The following is an 18700-nucleotide window of genomic DNA, read 5'->3' as shown; positions in this document are numbered from 1 at the left end:
GCGGAGGTGAGCTGGGGCGGGGAACAGTTTCTCTACCCCCCCATTACTTCCTGCGCTCCCCCCACCCTCGCTCACCTCCACTCCGCCTGCTCCCCTGAACGCCCTGCCTCTCCCTCACCTGAGAGGGAGGGGGGAGAAGTGGAGCAGCGGGGCGTGTTCAGGGGAGCAGGCCGAGCGGAGGTGAGCGAGGATGGAGGGTTGCGGGGGGGGGGGGGAGGCACAGGAAGCAAAGGGGGGGGGAATGCAGCACGCCTGGGGGAGAAGGCGGGGCCGGGGATTTGGAGAAGGGGTTGGGAAGGGGCAGAGCCGGGGAAGGGGCATGAAAAAAAAAGTGGCAGGGAAGGCCAAATTTTTTTTTGCTTGGGTCGGCAAAAATCCTAGAGCCGGCCCTGGACTGGATAGAGGAAAGTTGCAATGTTGCCAATCCAAAGTATTCAAAAATCATAGGTCAGGCAGTAAACATAGAAATCAAGAGATTTGACAAAATAAACTGGGGGGGTTCTTTGTCAGGAGGTTTTTAAGCCTTTAGGATGCACATGAGTCATTTTTTCAAGCTTTTCCCTGCAATCATGAGGGCTAGAAACTTTCTTTTTTAAACAATGGATTATGAGATTCTCACCCAAATCACCTCACTCCAGCAGCTAGGGCTGCAAGCAGAACACCACATATCACAAGACCTTTGATAAAACTGCGAGAGTTGGCCACACTGTATCATGCACACAAACGCTTCATTCCTTCACCACTCAGCCCAGCAGCATTAGTCAAGAGAATTTCTTCATCTGAGCATTTGAAGAAAAAAACCAATATTTCACTGTCAGGGACTTTCTACGGGCCGTTATTACTGATACGGTACCGTGACTGAGTAAAAACTTCCCACTGTCACACCTGCATGCACAGCTCTGCTCACTCTGGCACTAAGGACCTGATCTGACTTCCAATGAAGCCAAGCAGAGACTTTCCACTGACACCAGTGGGATGTTTTGGAATGATCGTGCTATTACACCAGCCGCATTATGCCTTCACTGCAGGATCACATAAGAGTAATTAATAGGGCTGAGAAAGCCTTCTCCCAACCCTTATTTATACATTAATCTCTGATAATTAGCAAAAGTGCGATGAGAAATTATTACAGCCCTTCCCTGTCTGACAATGGTACAATACTATACATACAAAAGCTCATCTGGTATTTACTCTGTTACAGATGTGATGACAAAGTTGCTATCAGCTTGTTTATCAATCACTATATGTTACCCAGCAAATTTATCCCAATCTAAACAAGGTTTAAGACAAAAGTTTTGATCTTGCAGCTACTTTAGGAATTAAAAGCGTTATGACACTGGCCCATAGCTGAAAACCCTTTCCAGCTTTTTGCGTGCTGGAGGAAAGTGTAACCCATTTCCCCATCTGATCTCTTCTGGTAACAATCTGCTATTAGCTTGTGCCTTTTATATATTCAGCAACTAGCAACATTAGCCACAGCATTAAGTGCTTGATATGTTTTCACAAAATTGTGGGCAGCATTAGGGAGTTTCTGCCTTTTCCTTGTCCCGAGGTATTCTGCCCATGGTGTAGAATTCTTCGTTTGGACGCAGGTCGGTAAAGTGAGCTATACGATTAGACATGGCAAAAAAGGAGGCAATCATGCCTATGTCCCAGGCATCTTCCCGGTCAAAACCCTGCGCCTCCAGCTTTTGGAAGTGCTCTTCAGTTATGTTATCACTGTGACTGACTGCAAGAGCAAACTCCAGCATTGCCTGCTCCCGATCACTTAGATCAGCCAGTTTCCAATTGACAACAACCTGCAAGAAAGAAAAAAAAGCTACAGAAAAATGTATTCCGCGCCTATAAAACAATGCAGCTGGGTCAAAAACTTAAAAACCTTTCATTCATCAAGGCTATTGTCAAGCTGTCTGGAGTGGCTTACAACTGTGAGTGCCAATCTCAGGTCAGACTGTCAGAAAGCAGGGCAGATACCCCAAATTGATGGTATGTTCTAAAATTAGATTTCACCAAGCCAGTAACAAATGTGCCCTCCTGGTCATTGAACCAGTCTCACTATGGAGTCACAGTCAACTCTCCAGTCTATCTTGCCACCTAGACAAACTGGATTTTGTGATAAAAGGTTATGTAAACCAAAAACCACATTACATTAGGTTACTCCCAATCCCAAAGGATCAGTCACTTACCCCGGATCAATTTGGTACTCTGGATCTCACACCAAAGACAACACTGACAGGCAATTCTCTAGTAAACTAACTAAAGATTTATTAGCTAAGAAAAGAGATCCATTAATGAGAGGTTAAAACAGGTAAAATATGTTAACAGGTGAGTCAAAGTTTGTAATCCAAAATGATAGCAGAGATGTAGTAGTCTGCTAGTTTCCCAAAAGTATTTCAGGGTTACCCAGAATAACTCTGGGATCACTGTCTCCTTGTCCAGAAATTCCACCCTATTAGAATTCAAACTGTCCAGAGATGCAGGATTATTCTTTTGAATCAGTTATTTATAGTTCATGCTCACAAAAGACAATCTGATTAATGTCTTCACCCACAAAGGCCAGTGAATTTCCATTGTTGAATAAAATGGCCCTTGCTTTGAAGGTAGCCCTCTTCTTAATTTACATTGCCAAGGCTCCAATCACATTTGATGGGTAATTTAATTACAGGGATATACACAATGTAAAAGGTAATGGAAGAGTAAACAATCCTTCATTAGTTTTCATGAAGTTTACACATCAAGTACATTCTCATCTTAACGTTAACACACACTTTTGACCTCGGGTTAAGAAGTTACAGGGATATGCATAATGTAATGCAATAAAAATCAACAGGTTATAGATAAGTGAAGACAATACCATTAACATTTCCTTTGAACCAAACCAATACAAGTGAATTGGCCTGTGTTGCGGGGAAGATACACCCTGTCAGGCCCTTAGGGCAATATGGCTTCGCAGCCCAAGTCAACTAAGGCAGACCTGGGCTTCAGGGCAGTAAGATCTAGTAGCCAAAGTCTAAGTAGCAACCTTTCTTCCCAGGATAGTATGGCGCAATAGCCAGAGTCTATGTAATGGCATTTGGCAGCCCAATTCACCTCCCTGCCCATTGGCAGTGTCCACAGAAGGTCAGATGGGATAGGGGGACCCGGGCCCACCCTTCTCCACCGGGTCCTGACCCAAGGCCCTAGGGAACCAATACCTCGCTGCCCAGTTTCAGTCACCTGCCTCTACCATCCCATTCTCTGGGTTGCATCCTACCCCTTCTTCCAATGCAGGGGGCCCCCGACAGTCGCTGCCTTGCCTCTGTCAGCATCAGTGGTTTGCTGGAGTTTGGTAGAGGCATCAACCTGGCTGGCATCAGCATCTGGTGGATCCAACAGTCTCCCAGCAGAAGCCTTCCGCACATATCTGCTCCCATCGGCAGCCCACCCAGACTAAGCTGCTCCCTCTTACACTGTGCTCAGCTGGGGTGAGGGGGCGTGGCTTCCTCAGCCTATAGCATGGGGTTAATCCCCTCCACCCCAGCACAGGGTAGGTACACCCCGTCACAGTCTGATTACACTACAATATCTTTTGACACTCCTTTAATTTCTATTAGCATCTGAGTGAATTAGCCTGCGGCCCTGTCCTGAACTGGCACCTGGGTAGATGGCTGTTTTGTTTCATGGAAGAACTGAGAGATGTTCACTAGAAAATTTTACCTCCTAGGAGAGAGACAAGTACTGAAAAGACATATGCAATGGCAGCAAAGGAGAAATCAAGGCCAGCATTTTCCCAGACTGGCCACCGATTCTGGGTACCCCAACTTGAGAGACCAGGGGCAGCTGACTGTCAGCTGTGCAGTGTCACAATTCCAGTTGAAGTCCATGGAAGCTGTAGGTTGCTCAGCATATCTGAAAAATCTGGCCTGGCCTAGATCAGGCAGGCCCTCAGCCAGTATCAGATTTTGGGGTAGTGCAATGTGGCTTTGCCCCCTGCCCCTCCATTCTGGCACCAGCTGGAGTTCTGACAGAATGGAGAATTCACCCCTGGTAGCTGGGCTGGTCAATTTCTGTGTGACTGCCCTTGGCTGTTGTGGTAGAGAAGTATCTCTTTTTCTTTCAAATTCAGTGCCTCCCCCTGCATCTGGCAGGCCCTAGATGCACTGGGTCTGTAGCAGTACTGCTGAGCATATGGGAAGAAGGGAAAAGCCACACAGAGGCTATGCAGAGGGGGCCAGACACAGCCAGCACGCTGGAGATCACTGCTTCGTCGCAGGTATCTCCAGAGCAGAGGTGGGAGCAAGTTAGTGATGTTACTGTCCATTTCCTACACAAATCATCTGATGGAAACCCCCACGCAGGGTGGGAAGAGGAAGATTTAGTTTCCTCTGAACCCCTACCAGAGACGCCATGCACCCAGCCTGTTTACCTGGGCTATGCAGAGGTAATCAGGATTTGGTCCTCACAAAGCAATTTTCAGACCTTCCTGCCACTAAAAATATGAGTGCAAATAAAGTGGTGCACTATCAATTTGAGGAGTGCTTCAGTGCTCCTCAGACGTCAAGGATGGATTAAACAGTCCCCACTAAAGCTTTCTACTAAATTCTGCATTAGCTTATTGTGCTGGCTGTTAACAGAGGATAACCCAGTCATGGGCAGAGAAACAAATGGACGAGCTTGGAGAAAGAGAGCTATTGCATTAGGCCCCAATCCTGCAAACTGTTTCACGCAGTCCCAGTGGGGTCCATCTGCATGGAACAGATTGTAGGATTGGAACCTTAGACATCTTCAGCAGTCAGGAAAAGAAGAGACTTTATTTGGATTATATTTTTTCCCCATCTCAAGACAGCCTACAAAGCAGGCACAGAGTATGCCCTTTTGTTCTGATATTTTCATTACTTAGTTTAAAAACAGACAATCCCACTAACCTGATCAGCCAAAGCTGGCTTTTTAGAATATATCCGATGTAAAGCACCGTGTGCAATTACACAGTAGGGACATCTGTTAACAACGCTTGTAGCCACAACAATAAGTTCTTTGTCAGCCTTGCTGAGTCTTCCTATGGGGGAAAAATAAATAATCTAAGGGGGATTTCTTATTGAAGCTTTTCATTTTATTACAAAAAAATACACAAGGATCAATGGTACTGGGAAATAACAGATGCTGTAGAGCAATGGTTCTCAAACCGTTGTCCTGGTGACCTCTTTCACAGAGCAAGTCTCTGAGTGTGACCCCCCTCCTTATAAATTAAAAACACTTTTTTTATATATTTAACACCATTATAAATGCTGGAGGCAAAGTGGGGTTTGGGGTGGAGGCTGGCAGCTCGCGACCCCCCATATAATAACCTCACGACTCTCTGAGGGGTCCCGACCCCTAGTTTGAGAACCCCTGCTGTAGAGTCAGTAGTCGGCATGTACTGAAGCATGCAAGAAAGTACATAGGAAAGCATACAGAGGGACATCGTGACTACAGGGGTACTGGAACAGTTTGTATAGCGGGGGGCTGAGAGCCATTGAACCAAACTGTAAAGCCTGTTTATGATGGAAACCGCTTCAAGCCAGGGGGTGCTGCCGCACCCCTAGTTCCAGCACCTATGGCTGACCAGTACAGTTATGCCAGTAATTTAATAGATAGAGGGTTGAATCCTGCAGTTCTCACTCAGGCAAAATTCCTATTTAAGTTTTGATGAGATAAAGACTGCACATTTGATCCATAGATAATTAGGGCCCTAACTTTCAAACAAAAGTAATTTTACTCATGTAAGTAGTTAGTGGAGCTGCTAATTAGTCCTATCAACTTCTCACATAAGTAAAAATACTAATGTGCCTAAATGTTTGCAGTATACAGATCCTTAATCAGTACTTTTCTGCGCCTATTTCAGAGTCAAATGATTAATAAGTTTGCATCTTGTTACTTGATTCTTGAAGCCTTAATTTTCAATTGGAATTTTGTTCTTATAAGCAAATGCAATGTTGCAGGCCCTATTCGCCAAGGGGATTGGGGGAGGTTCGCTTTTGTGCAGGAGACAAAATAGAAATAATGAAGTTCTCCTTAAGTTGATGAGCTTGAGATCATGTTTTATAACCATCAGGATGGGCAAGGTCACCTAGACCAAGCTTCCAGAGAGTTTGAATTTCTCAATAATTGTTGGTAGGTGTTTGAATACCCTGAGCAGACTAAAGCCCATCATTCTACAAAGAAGTCCTAGGAATGTGACTTGAGCTGTGATAGAGTTAAGTATAAATCTAGGGATTTACATATGCAACATCAAACACAGTCAGGTTCTCAAGACAAGCCATTGATTTTCGCAGCATTTCATTTTTTTAACTTATGTTTCTTGCCCTTATGGTTGGGAAGACAGCCTTCCCCATGAAAACATATACTATGCTGTGTTCCTGAGCCCACTTCTGCTGCTGCTGCTAGCTTTCCAAGCCTGAGCCAGATGAAATAAAACTCTGGTCAGTTTCATTTTCACTGCTGCTTTCAGAATTCTGTAGGCAGCTGTGACACTGATGAAAATCATGTCAATTTCACATTGCAGGCTTCTGGCTACTGTGCCAAGCAGCAGAGGTAGGTGTGAGGCTACTGGTTTACTTTCTTTTAAACCAGTAGCAGGCAGGCAGGCCTAGGTAAGGCTCTAGGTAGAAGCTCTACAGTGAAACAGAGAAAAGAGAGAACCTTAAGTTCAGTGTTAGAAGAAGGAAACTCTTTTTGTGATTTTTTTTTTTTACAGTAGTCACTGGAGCTGCTGACAGGAGACTTGGGGGTGGAGGGTAGAGAAGAAAGAAAAGGAAAAATCCTTCTAGAATCGAGGGGAGAGGGGCAGGGCTCAAGCTTACTAGGCAGCTACTAGCCAGCCACTTTTGCAAAATATGAAGCCACAAGCAAAGACCAGGGAGAACACCATGGTAGGAGATGCAACGCCCTCTGAAAGGTGTGGTCACACTCCAGAGCATTGCTCTTGTATCTTAGTGACATCCCCTCCTCTGAAGACACAACTCTTCTGCATCTGCCTCTAGCTAACAGGGGGTTGGATCGTTTTTTTCAAGCCAATAGAGGTTAGGTCAAAATTTTCAAGGTGTCTTAAGAGATTCTGACTTTATGGAAATGTCCTCCAAGGTAAAATAAATGAGGGGACCTCTCCCCTATTGAAAATGTGACGCATACAGAAATGTTCCTAATACAATGTTTTCTAAAGATTTCCATGTGATTTGAGCAGTTCTTTATGCACACCACACTTGGTCAAAACAGCTCTTCAGTACTGAAAGAGCCAACGGGCACCTCTATTTTCATTACAGAAACACTCAGAGCATATCCTGCAACCTTACTGCTTCCAGTGACTGTTGCAAAAAGCATATCACATTATTACTGCTCCCACAGGATATGAATAACTTTGCTGGCTTAGAAATCCACAAAGCAGAACACTGAGCAACTGTGCAGCCCTGCTTCGCCTGACAGCTGGTTTTGAACCCAGGACTGTCAGCACTAAATGCATGAGCCTCAAATATTATTTCAGCTGGAAGAAGCAGCAGACTCAAGCCTCTTATGTGGACCAGCCAGACTTCACTGAGTGTGGATTACCATTGCATGCTGGAGCTTGTTGTCTCTGCTGGCCGTAACTCTCTAGGTGAAGATGAGGCTGGCTGCAGGACATACAGAACTCAGAGCCAAGTGCCACATTTTAGCAACTTTTGACCTACAAAGGTAAAGGCAGTTTCAAGGCGGCTGCATCATTTACCTCTCTCTTTGTTCATGATGGCATTGTAATATGCGAAGAACGCTCTGAACTCCGCAGGCCGATGAGACATCACACTGAACACATTGGGCAAAAATCCACTCTGTTCAAGGAGTAAAGAGAAGAGAAGTCAATGGCTGTAACCTGACTCCAGAGAGCACATGCTACGAAAGCTCAAGGTGGAAAATACATACGATGTGGCTGACTGGCCCTATGTTGGTAGTGATGTAGTTAATGAGGCAGGTATGCTCCACATCGGGGACTGGAGGATTGAGGAAAGCCCATGGACCCAGCTGATCCTGCCCACTACGCCTACAGCCAATGTCAGTCATGGAGTGGGGTGATAAAAGGAGGAGGCCTTGGCCAGCTCAGGGCTGGCCAGGGACGAGTGCAGAGTTCATCTCTTTCAAAGAGGGATGCTAGGTTCCAGCCCAAACTTGAGGCAAACTCCTACCTGGTGGAGGTGACAATGGGGCCTAGGGAGACTGTCAGAAGAAACTGGCAACACAAACCCTGAGTGGAAGGGCAGGGTCCTGCTGAGATCCCTAGCATGACCCTGAGTTTTGAGGTCACAGTTGGCCTTTGTTTTCTTGGACTCTAATACCTTGGAAAGGGTTGGACTGCAGTGTGCCCAGGCATGCTACACTGGATTGGAGCAAGGGCGTCAGCTGACTGTCAGAGACCCACAGCTGGGTGGGCTGTGCTTTGATGGGCCACAAGGGGGTACTGCTTAGACAGCCCAGTTACAATACACTTTGGCCTATGCCATGTTTTACTGATATAATGACTTCAGTTGGGGCTTCCAGCACTACTGTAATACAAATAACTAATAGCCAGTCAGGTGCACAGAGGCGGAGTTATTGCTGCTGATTCCTCCTGACAGTCAGACCCAGTGGGTCTTGTTAGCTCCAATACAGGGGAATAAAAAGGTACACCATGGGCCTGAGGCAGAAGGAACTTGGGGGAGGGATAGAGGGATATTGCAGGGGAAGACTCTACAAACCACCAGGCTCAACAGAAAGTTGTGATGCCTGGAAAAGAGGAACAAGGCTGGCAGACTCCACAAGGGGCCACTGCCATATAACAGGATCAGGGAGCAGAGATTTTAGCCCAACAGGAAAAAGGTAGGAACTGATGGACCAAAGCTCCCAGGAAAGCCTAACCAAGATCTTCCTCGGTGAGGTTGTTCAGGATGGAGAGAGCAGAGAAGGGGGGCTCAGGGCTAGGAGGCAGCGCAGAGAGGAACAGGGCAGGGAAGCAGGAAATAGTGCCCGGAGGGGGGTTCTGGGGAGTGGGACAGAAAGGAGCAGAAAGACATTCGGGGGAAGAGAAAAAGGAGACAAGGAGCCTGATTCTCCATGGCCTTGCACCTTGTGGTGTTCCTTAGAATACGTACACCCATTTGGATGCAAAAGCATCTCACACGCACTCTCGCTCTTTAGCTTTGGGAAAAGGAGAAAAACAAGCAGCAGAAAAATCTTGCCGGCCTTTTCAATGCATCATCAGTAATGAAAAGAATGTTTCGGATCAGGTTTAACTTCATCCCCTTTTCCCCAGTAAAACGAACAGGGAAGGTGGGGTAATGGCGCTTGCTGCCCTTTTGAGCTAGAAGCCATTTGGAACCAACAGGGCAAATAATAACCACGCTGAGTTACCCAAGCATTTCCAACAAAGGGCCTGATCCTGCAAGCTGTTCCATGTGGTTGGCCTGCATAGAACTCCAAGGGTGCCGGGGCCTTCCCTAATGCTGATCCAGAAACTGTCTCTTGGTATTAGCGAAACTCAGAGGCTGGGTTGTGTCCTCTGGGAAGAGTTCTTCTCAGCAGACTCTACTTACCTTCATCTCGAGTTCTTCCATGAGCTCCACTATATCGTACGGCAGGTCCTTCTGGTTGGGTATTGGATAGCGCCCAGTCGGCCTCCTGGTGCTCCCTGCCTGCGTACTGTATGCATGGCTTATGGCTGCCGTTTGCGCTCTTCCCCACAGACTCCCTGACACAAGGAGAGGCCGAGGCTAAAGAGAGAGAGGGGGAAAGGCTTGTTTAGCCAGCAGGATGGTTATTAGCTCCCTTCTCTGCTTAACTGCTCTGATACTACTTCAGAATTCATGTAAACCACAGGCACTGCTAGATCTCACTTCACCGTGACAACCTACACAACTGACCATTGGGAGACAGCATGGTCTAGTGTGCAGGGCACTGGGCCAAATGACCTGGCTTCTATTCCTGACTCTGCCACTGACCTGCTGCATGCTCTTCAGGGCCTCACTTTGTGCCTCAGTTTCCCCTTCCACCCTAATTCAACTGTAAGCAGCTCAGGGCAAGGACTGTCTCTCAGGATGTGTTTGTAGAGCTCCTAGCACAATGGAGCCCTGATCTCAGCTGGGACCTCCAGGCACTGTTGCAATAATGCTGCAATGACCATGCTGGTGTATTATCTTCACCCTCTCCACTTCTACATGGTATCCTCTTAAAGCCACAAAGCTGTTTCTCAGAACTAATGCAACACAAGCCCATCACTGCAGTACCCTACAAGAAAAAATACATCAAATCAATTAACCAAAATTAATGGTATCAACAAAGGGCTAAACTTACCACTGGTAAAAATGCACCAACCTCTGCTGAATTGCTCTGGGGCATAGGTTTAGCACCTCAGCTTTGGATGCCAGTGCTTGTGGGTTCAAATACTGGTCATACCCTGCCCCTGAGATGTGCATCAACAAAAATCAGTAGAACCATGCCCACTCATGCTTATGACATAGTTAGTGTATGGGCATTTAACTGACGATGAAAAAAACAGCATTATTTCTAGAGGCTTGCTTTATAAATGTTTGTGCAATGAATTGTCCAGAAACACCTCCCTCAGTAAAGAATGATACTAGGGACTCCTGGATTCAGTTTTTTTAACAAAATCCATCCTAATTCTAAGTACTGTAAAGCGGCACCACCATCCAAAGTACAATCAATTGCTGAAACCTGAGCAATTCCTACCCCACTGGCATGGGTTTAGTTAACTGGATCACATCCCTTACTTCAGAACTCTGCTGTCATTGGGTTAGCCTAATATGCTTAGCTGTTATGTAGCACTCTTCATCTGTACATCTGAAAGTGTTTTACACAGGAAGGTCAGTATCAGTTCCCCATTCTACGAATGGGGAAACTGAAGCACGGGGTGGAAGGAAACTTGGCTAAGGTCAGATAGTAAGTCAGTAGCAGAGCTGGGAATAGAATTTAGGTCCCCCGACTCTTACCACCAAACATCATTTACTCTGTTCCTTCTTTCTCCCAGAAAGGTGTAATAATCCACACATACCCTGCAGCCTAGAACTTCACATATTACCATCCCAGAACTCAGAATCACTTGTGGAAATGCATTGGCTGTCATCTTACTGCCACTTTTAAATGGAAATTGTACTGCTTAGATTGTAAGCACCAGGGATCTCTTTGTTCGCTGTTTGTACCGCACCTAGCACAATGCAGTCCTGGTCTATGAGTGAGCTGCTTAGACACTGCAGTACAAATTATTGTTATTAATCAGGGAAAGAAGTCTGTCCGAATTTCTTGAAATGGTAACACAGCTATCTCCGGCAGCCAGATCCTGATGTGCAGTTAGAAACCATGCTGTAAAGTGATTTTAAAAGATACTGCAGTATATGTAAATCACAAAGTATCTAAGAAAAACTATTCTAACAATGACAGGATTCAGAGTAACAGCCGTGTTAAATAAATTGGTTAGTCTCTAAGGTGCCACAAGTACTCCTTTTCTTTTTATTCTAACAATATCTGCAGTAGTATCATTGTTAGACAAATACCGTAGTCAACCAAACATGAGTATTATCACCAAGTCCAACTGCACATATATTAAAAAAATGGAATAAGCACATCTGAGGCAATAAAAATAATAAGATTTATGGGTCTAATTGCTCATTCTAAAAGGAAAATTCAAAAATTTGAAGAGATGAAAATCTAAGAAACATCCTTGACTTGTCCTGAGTGAAAGGAAGTAACAGTTAGTAAAATAAACGTGCCCTTTGTTCACCAGATTTTTGTATTCTTCTGGTGAGGGAAAAAGCAAACAAGTAAGAGAGAGAATTGCTATCTGAACAAGTTGTGTAATTCTCTAAAGGTATGGGGTTTTTTTTAAATCACTTAAATAAATCTGTAACTGAACTTGCCTTCAACCATTTCACCTTACAGAATAAAGCCAAACTAAACCATGTGAGTTACTGGGCCCAGGCTTGTAAACTTGGACACTGGTGATGGGGACACTACAGCCGTTTTAACAGTGGAGGTGCTGAAGGCAGAAACCACGTATTTGGGCTGCTATTACTATTTCAAGCCAGGAGTGCAGCAACACCCCCCCATACCGCTAGTTCCAGCACCGATGACCAGTGACAAAAAGACAAAAGTTTTGCTGACGCAAGTGGCGGTGTGAAACCCCCCCATTTACATTAATTCTGATGGAGAAACTGGATTCACTTAACATCGTTTCGCTTAAAGTAGCATTTTTCAGGAATGTTAAGTGAGGAGTTACTGTAATATCCCTGCCATATTGGAAAGGGTAAGAAACTGAATGGAAAATAAAGCATAAATTGAACAAAGTCCTTTAAAATCTAAATTTCTCATGGTGTCGGACAATATGCCTGTCTTGTGTTAGTCCAACGTGCTCATCTCAGTCTCAGGCAGTGTCTGCCAGCCAGCAGCTGTGGGCCCCCTGCTCCCATCCCGCAGGAGCAGGAAGAGGCTTGGGGCGGGGGGAAGCTGCACAGTAGCTAAATGGGATTTCAAGTAGGGGCAGGTGGGTGAAGGAGGGAGCAAGCCTGGCACAAAGTTGATGGGCTCTTTCTGCTCCCTCCTTCCCACTGCCCTCTGATGAACACTATCAGCTGCTCCCACCTTCCTCACCCCTCCGCTGCTGAAGTCCCTGGAGGGGAGGGGGTTACTGGAGGCACGGGAGGAGTAGGGAGCTGAATTGGGGGGGGCACCATGGCATCGGGGTAGTATTAATTGTTGGAAGTTGGGCAGCATTAACTGAATTTGGTGCCACCACACATAGGCCTCAAATGACTCAAATGTGTCATTGTGTGTCATGCTATAATCAACACACTTAGACTCAGTGGTGAGCTGGAGCTGGTTCACACCGGTTCGCGAGAACCGGTTGTTAAATTTAGAAGCCCTTTTAGAACCGGCTGTTCCACGAGGGACAACCGGTTCTAAAAGGGCTTCTAAATTTAACAACCGGCCAAAAGTGGCACCTTAGGCACTGACTGAAAACTTCGGTAGCTCCTCACCCCACCCCCGGCCCCAGCTGACCTCCGCTCCGCCTCCTCCCCTGAACACGCCATCCCACCCTGCTCCTCCGCCCCCTCCAGGCTTCCCGCGAATCAGCTGTTCACACGGGAAGCCGGGGCGGGCTGAGAAGCACGTGGCGGCTTCGCACTCAGGCCCAGGGAGGCAGAGGTGAGCTGGGGCGGGGGGCGGGCGCAAGGAGGGCCGCCCGCGCCGCAGCAGGTAACCCGGGGGGGGGGGCAGGGGAACCGCCCCCCGCCCCAGCTCACCTCCACCACCCTAGGCCTGAACGGGAAGCCACCACCCGCTTCTCAGCCCGCCCCGGCTTCCCGCCAAACAGCTGATTCGCGGGAAGCGGGGGGCGGGAGCGCAGAGAAGCAGGGCAGGGCGGTGAGTTCAGGGGAGGAGGTGGAGCGGAGGTGAGGTGAGCTGGGGCTGGGCGGGGAGCTGCCGGTGAGGGCTCTGCACCCACAAAATTTCCCTGTGGGTGCTCCAGCCCTGGCGCACCCATGGCGTCTGCCTAAGGTGCCACTTTTGATGTGATCAGTGGGGGGAGCAGCCGCTCCCCCTGCTCCCCCCCAGCTACGCTCCCCCGCCCCTAGGAGCCAGAGGGACCTGCCGGATGCTTCCTGGGAGCTGCCCCAGGTAAGCACCGCCGGGACTCCCCACCTCGCCCCCTGGCAGGTGCCTCTGGCTCTTAGAGGCGGGCTGGGCACCCACTACGGTGGCCCACGAGACCCTCCTGCCCGGTTCTGGGGGCAGTCAGGGGACAGGGGAGGGGGTTGGATGGGGAAGGAGTCCCGGGGGGGGGGCTGGGGTGGGCAACGACCCCCTCATGGAGTGAGAAGGGAACTGGTTGTTAAGATTTTGGCAGCTCATCGCTGCTTAGAATGGTATTAAGTATACTACCTGGCGTTAGCAGTTTTTCCTACCGACTAAATCAAATCCACTGGTGGTGTGGCATGGAGCCCACCGCGCATGCAATTAGCCTGGCACTGATTGCAAGAGACCTTGCCCGCACACTGTACCTTGGCCCGGTTGGAAGATGCGTGTTCCAGTGAGCCTGAGGGCTAGGCCAGCAGGAGGCTGAACTCCTGGTAGAGCCGTTCCTGCTGGCCAGGTCAAAGGATGGGGACTAGCCAAACAGCCCACTGCTTTGCCAGCGTGGTGGGGCTGAGCAATAGCCCAGCCCTGCCTTGCAAAGAAGTGAAGTTACGGAAACCCAGCAAAGCAGCCATTCCAGCAAACAGTGGGGCACGCAGGGCTAGGGTCTTGCTTGTACCCTCAACGATGCCTGACTCTGGCAGCTGGGGAAAGATTCCCATTCCCAGACGCAGATTGCAAGAGCGGTTTATTTGAGTCACACCGTGAAGACGGTTTCAGAGTAACAGCCGTGTTAGTCTGTATTCGCAAAAAGAAAAGGAGTACTTGTGGCACCTTAGAGACTAACCAATTTATTTGAGCATGAGCTTTCGTGAGCTACAGCTCACTTCATCGGATGCATACTGTGGAAACTGCAGCAGACTTTATATATACACAGAGAATATGAAACAATACCTCCTCCCACCCCACTGTCCTGCTGGTAATAGCTTATCTAAAGTGATCATCAGGTGGGCCATTTCCAGCACAAATCCAGGTTTTCTCACCCTCCACCCCCCACACAAATTCACTCTCCTGCTGGTGATAGCCCATCCAAAGTGACAACTCTTTACACAATGTGCATGAGGTGGGGGGATGTGAGAAAACCTGGATATGTGCAGGAAATAGCCCAACTTGATTGTCATGCACATTGTGTAAAGAGTTGTCACTTTGGATGGGCTATCACCAGCAGGAGAGTGAATTTGTGTGGGGGGGTGGAGGGTGAGAAAACCTGGATTTGTGCTGGAAATGGCCCAACCTGATGATCACTTTAGATAAGCTATTACCAGCAGGACAGTGGGGTGGGAGGAGGTATTGGTTCATATTCTCTGTGTATATATAAAGTCTGCTGCAGTTTCCACGATATGCATCCGAGGAAGTGAGCTGTAGCTCACGAAAGCTCATGCTCTAATAAATTGGTTAGTCTCTAAGGTGCCACAAGTCCTCCTTTTCTTTTTACCGTGAAGATGAAATCCTTAAAAACAGCTGTATACACCACAACTCTGAGCAGTGCGCAATGCCCGAAGGCACAGGTGCCCCACAGCTGTGGGTCACACTGGCTCTCAGGGAACTGCAGACTGCTGACCAAAGGCCCAGAGCACACCCTGTGAAGTCTGAGGCCCTGGTAGCATCGTAGGACTGGAAGGGACCTCGACAGGCCATCTAGTTCTGTTTCCTGCACTCATGGCAGGACGAAGCGTCGACCATCCCTGTCCGGTGTTGTGCCAGCCGCTAAAGGCTGGATGCATACGGCAGCCCCAAGCGGGTCTGGGGGGTGGGTCTGGCCCCGTGGGGCGGAGGGGATCCGGCAGCGGGAGGGGAATCCAGCCCCATGGGGCAGAGGGGATCCAGCAGCGGGAGGAGGAGGGGGGGGTCTGGCCCCACGGGGCGGAGGGGATCCAGCAGCGGGAGGAGGAGGGGGGGGTCTGGCCTCGCGGGGCGGAGGGGATCCGGCAGCGGGAGGAGGGGGGGATCTGGCCTCGCGGGGCGGAGGGGATCCGGCAGCGGGAGGAGGGGGGGATCTGGCCTCGCGGGGCGGAGGGGATCCGGCAGCGGGAGGGGGGGGGGGATCTGGCCTCGCGGGGCGGAGGGGATCCGGCAGCGGGAGGGGGGGGGATCTGGCCCCGCGGGGCGGAGGGGATCCGGCAGCGGGAGGGGGGGGTCGGGCCCCGCGGGGCGGAGGGGATCCGGCAGCGGGAGGGGGGGGTCGGGCCCCGCGGGGCGGAGGGGATCCGGCAGCGGGAGGGGGGGGTCGGGCAGCGGGAGGAGGGGGGGATCCGGCAGCGGGAGGGGGGGGGATCGGGCAGCGGGAGGGGGGGGGATCCGGCAGCGGGAGGGGGGGTCGGGCAGCGGGAGAGGGGGGGATCCGGCAGCGGGAGAGGGGGGGTCGGGCCCCGCGGGGCGGGGGGGATCCGGCAGCGGGAGGGGGGGGGGGTCGGGCCCCGCGGGGCGGGGGGGATCCGGCAGCGGGAGGAGGGGGGGATCCGGCAGCGGGAGGAGGGGGGGATCCGGCAGCGGGAGGAGGGGGGGTCGGGCCCCGCGGGGCGGATCCGGCAGCGGGAGAGGGGGGGATCTGGCCCCGCGGGGCGGAGGGGATCCGGCAGCGGGAGGGGGGGGGTCGGGCCCCGCGGGGCGGGGGGGATCCGGCAGCGGGAGAGGGGGGGATCCGGCAGCGGGAGGAGGGGGGGTCGGGCCCCGCGGGGCGGATCCGGCAGCGGGAGAGGGGGGGATCCGGCAGCGGGAGGAGTGGGGGGTCGGGCCCCGCGGGGCGGGGGGGATCCGGCAGCGGGAGAGGGGGGATGCGGCCCCGCGGGGAGACCGGGCCTGCGGCGGAGCCGGGAAGACCCGGCTCCAGCCCCCCGCGGGCCCCGGCCGCGACCAGCGCAGCGCCGCGGGCCCCCGGGCCCGGCTCCCCGGCTCGGGCCGGGCAAGGCGGGTGCCCGGGGCCGCACTCACCGAGGCGCGGCGCGGCAGCAGCAGGCGCAGGAGCGGCCCCGTCATGGCGCGGGCGGGCGGGAAGTGCCCGGGCTGCCGGCAGCGGCGCTGGGCGGCGGGGGCCGGCCCGGCCTGCCCCGCCGCGCCCGGGGGGTGTGACAGCGCCGCACACAGGAGGCCCGTGTCTTCATCCGCGCTGCACGGAGGGGGGAAACTGAGGCACGGAGACTTGCCTGCCGTCAGTCACCCAGAGCCAGGAGTAGTCCCCCAGGGTGCCCAGCCCAAGGACAAGGGACTCTTCTTGCCCTGCTTTTCCTGGCTGGAGCCACAGGACGAGGGGCTAGTCGTAGCTGGGTCCCAAGGTAGCTGGCAGGATCTCCAAGCACCCTGGAAACTCTGCAGAAGAAATCAGTGAGTGGTAAACGGCCCTGCCCGGGGCAGGGTGAATGAATCGGGGCTTTAGTCTCATGGAGTTTAAGGCCAGAGGGGATCACTAGATCATCTAATCTGACCCCTCTGCCCATATATCACAGGCCACCAACACCACCCGGCACCACACACTAAACCCAACAACGGAAGTGAGACCAAAGGCAATGAGAGCCCCAGGAGGCTATTACCTGTCACAGGCAGAGAAGAGGAGGGCCCGAGGTGCACCAGTGCCAGAGGCTCCTGCAATGGCAGGGAAATGATTATATGAGATATACCCAGATGATTCTGCCAGTCACCCATACCCTGCAGAGGAAGATGACCACCCCTTCCCCCCGACCCCGTCACTGCCAGTCTGACCTGGGTGAAAATGGTGGTCAGTTAGACCCTGAGCATGTGAGGAAGAAGCAGCCAGCCAACACCTAAGAGAGAGAGAATACTCAGTGCCACCTCAGAGCCCTGGCCCCCCTGTCCAGTATCCCATCTTCAGCCTTGACCATCCTGATGCTTCAAAGGAAGCATATAAACCCTCCCAGAATACAAGGGGGGGGGGTTCCTTCCTGACCCTTGCCAGTGGCTGGCTGAAACCCTGAAGCATGAACTTTAGGAACATAAGATGTAAACTCACAGTGAGCCCCATCATCATCATGAGCAACCATGTCATATAATCTCACTCAAATTGTCCAACTCTCTCTTAAAACTAGTTAAGTCATTTGCTCCATTGGCTCCTATTGGGAGGCTGTTCTAGAACCTCACTCCTCTGATGGTTAGATACCTTTTAATTTCCAGCCTGAATTTGTTCCTGGGCAGTTTATTTGTTCTTGTGTCAGCCTTGTCCTTTAGCTTCAATAGCTCTTCATCCTCATTGGTATTTACCTCCCTTCCCCCAGTGTATTTAGAGAGCATCATATCCCCCTCGGCCTTCTTTTGTGCAAGACTAAACAAGAGAACAGCATATTAGAAATACTTATCACTGCCTCTTTCCTGAAAGTTGACAAGATAGTGGGACAGCAGGAGAGTCTGGGGGCAGCCAGGGCCTAAGGAATCTCCCCTCCATCGCCCTCTAAGGCCCAGAGTGCCAGAAACCACAATCAGCCTGGAGTGGCTCAGCTCCTGGAGTCTAGGGATTAGGGGAAAATTCAGCTTTCAATTCAAACCTCTCAGTTGCTAGCCCTGCTCGTTGAGAATGTGATTGGAGTCAGCACCCAGGGCTCAGAAACCAGAGGCCAAAGAGGCCCCAGGGCACAGTTGAAATCTCACTGATTCTTTGAGGCCCTTCAGTAGAGATCACTTTATTCCAAGTAAAATAATAAGATGGTTTAGTGGCTCAGTGACTTTCCTGAGGCCATGCAGCGACTCACTAACAGATCATGATTAGAACGCAAGCGTTCCTGCTTCCCGTCTCATGGCCAGTCCAGTAGGCCAGTCGTATCCTGGTCATATCCATTTAGCACCAGGGACAGGCGGAGTGATTGGAACCCCCCCCCCCCCTCGGTGCCTATTTTTGACCAACCTCTCCCCTCACTGTTTCAGAACTCCAGAATTAGCCCACGCACTCTCTTGTCAGATTGAGAAGCCAAGCCCAGCAAATAGTTTGGATGAGTTTCCCAGGAGCATTTTAAAGAATCTCAAGAAATCCTGATGATCGCTTCCTTACCCTGACACAGACAATTTTAGATGCATCATTTCCAAGCCTTTG

The 18700-nt window shown here is 50.6% G+C and overlaps 1 protein-coding gene across 1 annotated transcript; it reads right to left on the bottom strand.

Moving 5' to 3' along the window:
* Positions 1 to 1039: 1039 nt before the first annotated feature.
* LOC140911976 (uncharacterized) lies at positions 1040 to 18448 on the bottom strand. Its single transcript, XM_073346134.2, has 6 exons — positions 18363 to 18448; positions 16597 to 16771; positions 9552 to 9728; positions 7718 to 7817; positions 4905 to 5035; positions 1040 to 1799 (listed from the first exon to the last, which is right to left on the bottom strand). The coding sequence occupies exons 1-6, from the start codon at positions 18446 to 18448 to the stop codon at positions 1521 to 1523; spliced, it is 948 nt and encodes a 315-aa protein (XP_073202235.2). The 3' UTR covers positions 1040 to 1520.
* Positions 18449 to 18700: the final 252 nt, after the last annotated feature.

This window comes from Lepidochelys kempii, chromosome 5 (genome assembly GCF_965140285.1).
Source record: "Lepidochelys kempii isolate rLepKem1 chromosome 5, rLepKem1.hap1, whole genome shotgun sequence".
Taxonomy (NCBI): Eukaryota; Metazoa; Chordata; order Testudines; family Cheloniidae; genus Lepidochelys; species Lepidochelys kempii.
The sequence above is the reverse complement of the archived record's forward strand: the minus strand, read 5'-3'. Positions and strand labels throughout refer to the sequence as shown.

Coding starts and splice junctions, on each gene's coding strand:
- LOC140911976 (XM_073346134.2), bottom strand. CDS start 18,448: ATGGATATGACCAGGATACGACTGGCCTACTGGACTGGCCATGAGACG. Junction 5,036..7,717: donor CATCATGAACAAAGAGAGAG/GTAAATGATGCA, acceptor TTTCCCCCATAG/GAAGACTCAGCAAGGCTGAC. Junction 1,800..4,904: donor AGCCAGCTTTGGCTGATCAG/GTTAGTGGGATT, acceptor TCTTTCTTGCAG/GTTGTTGTCAATTGGAAACT.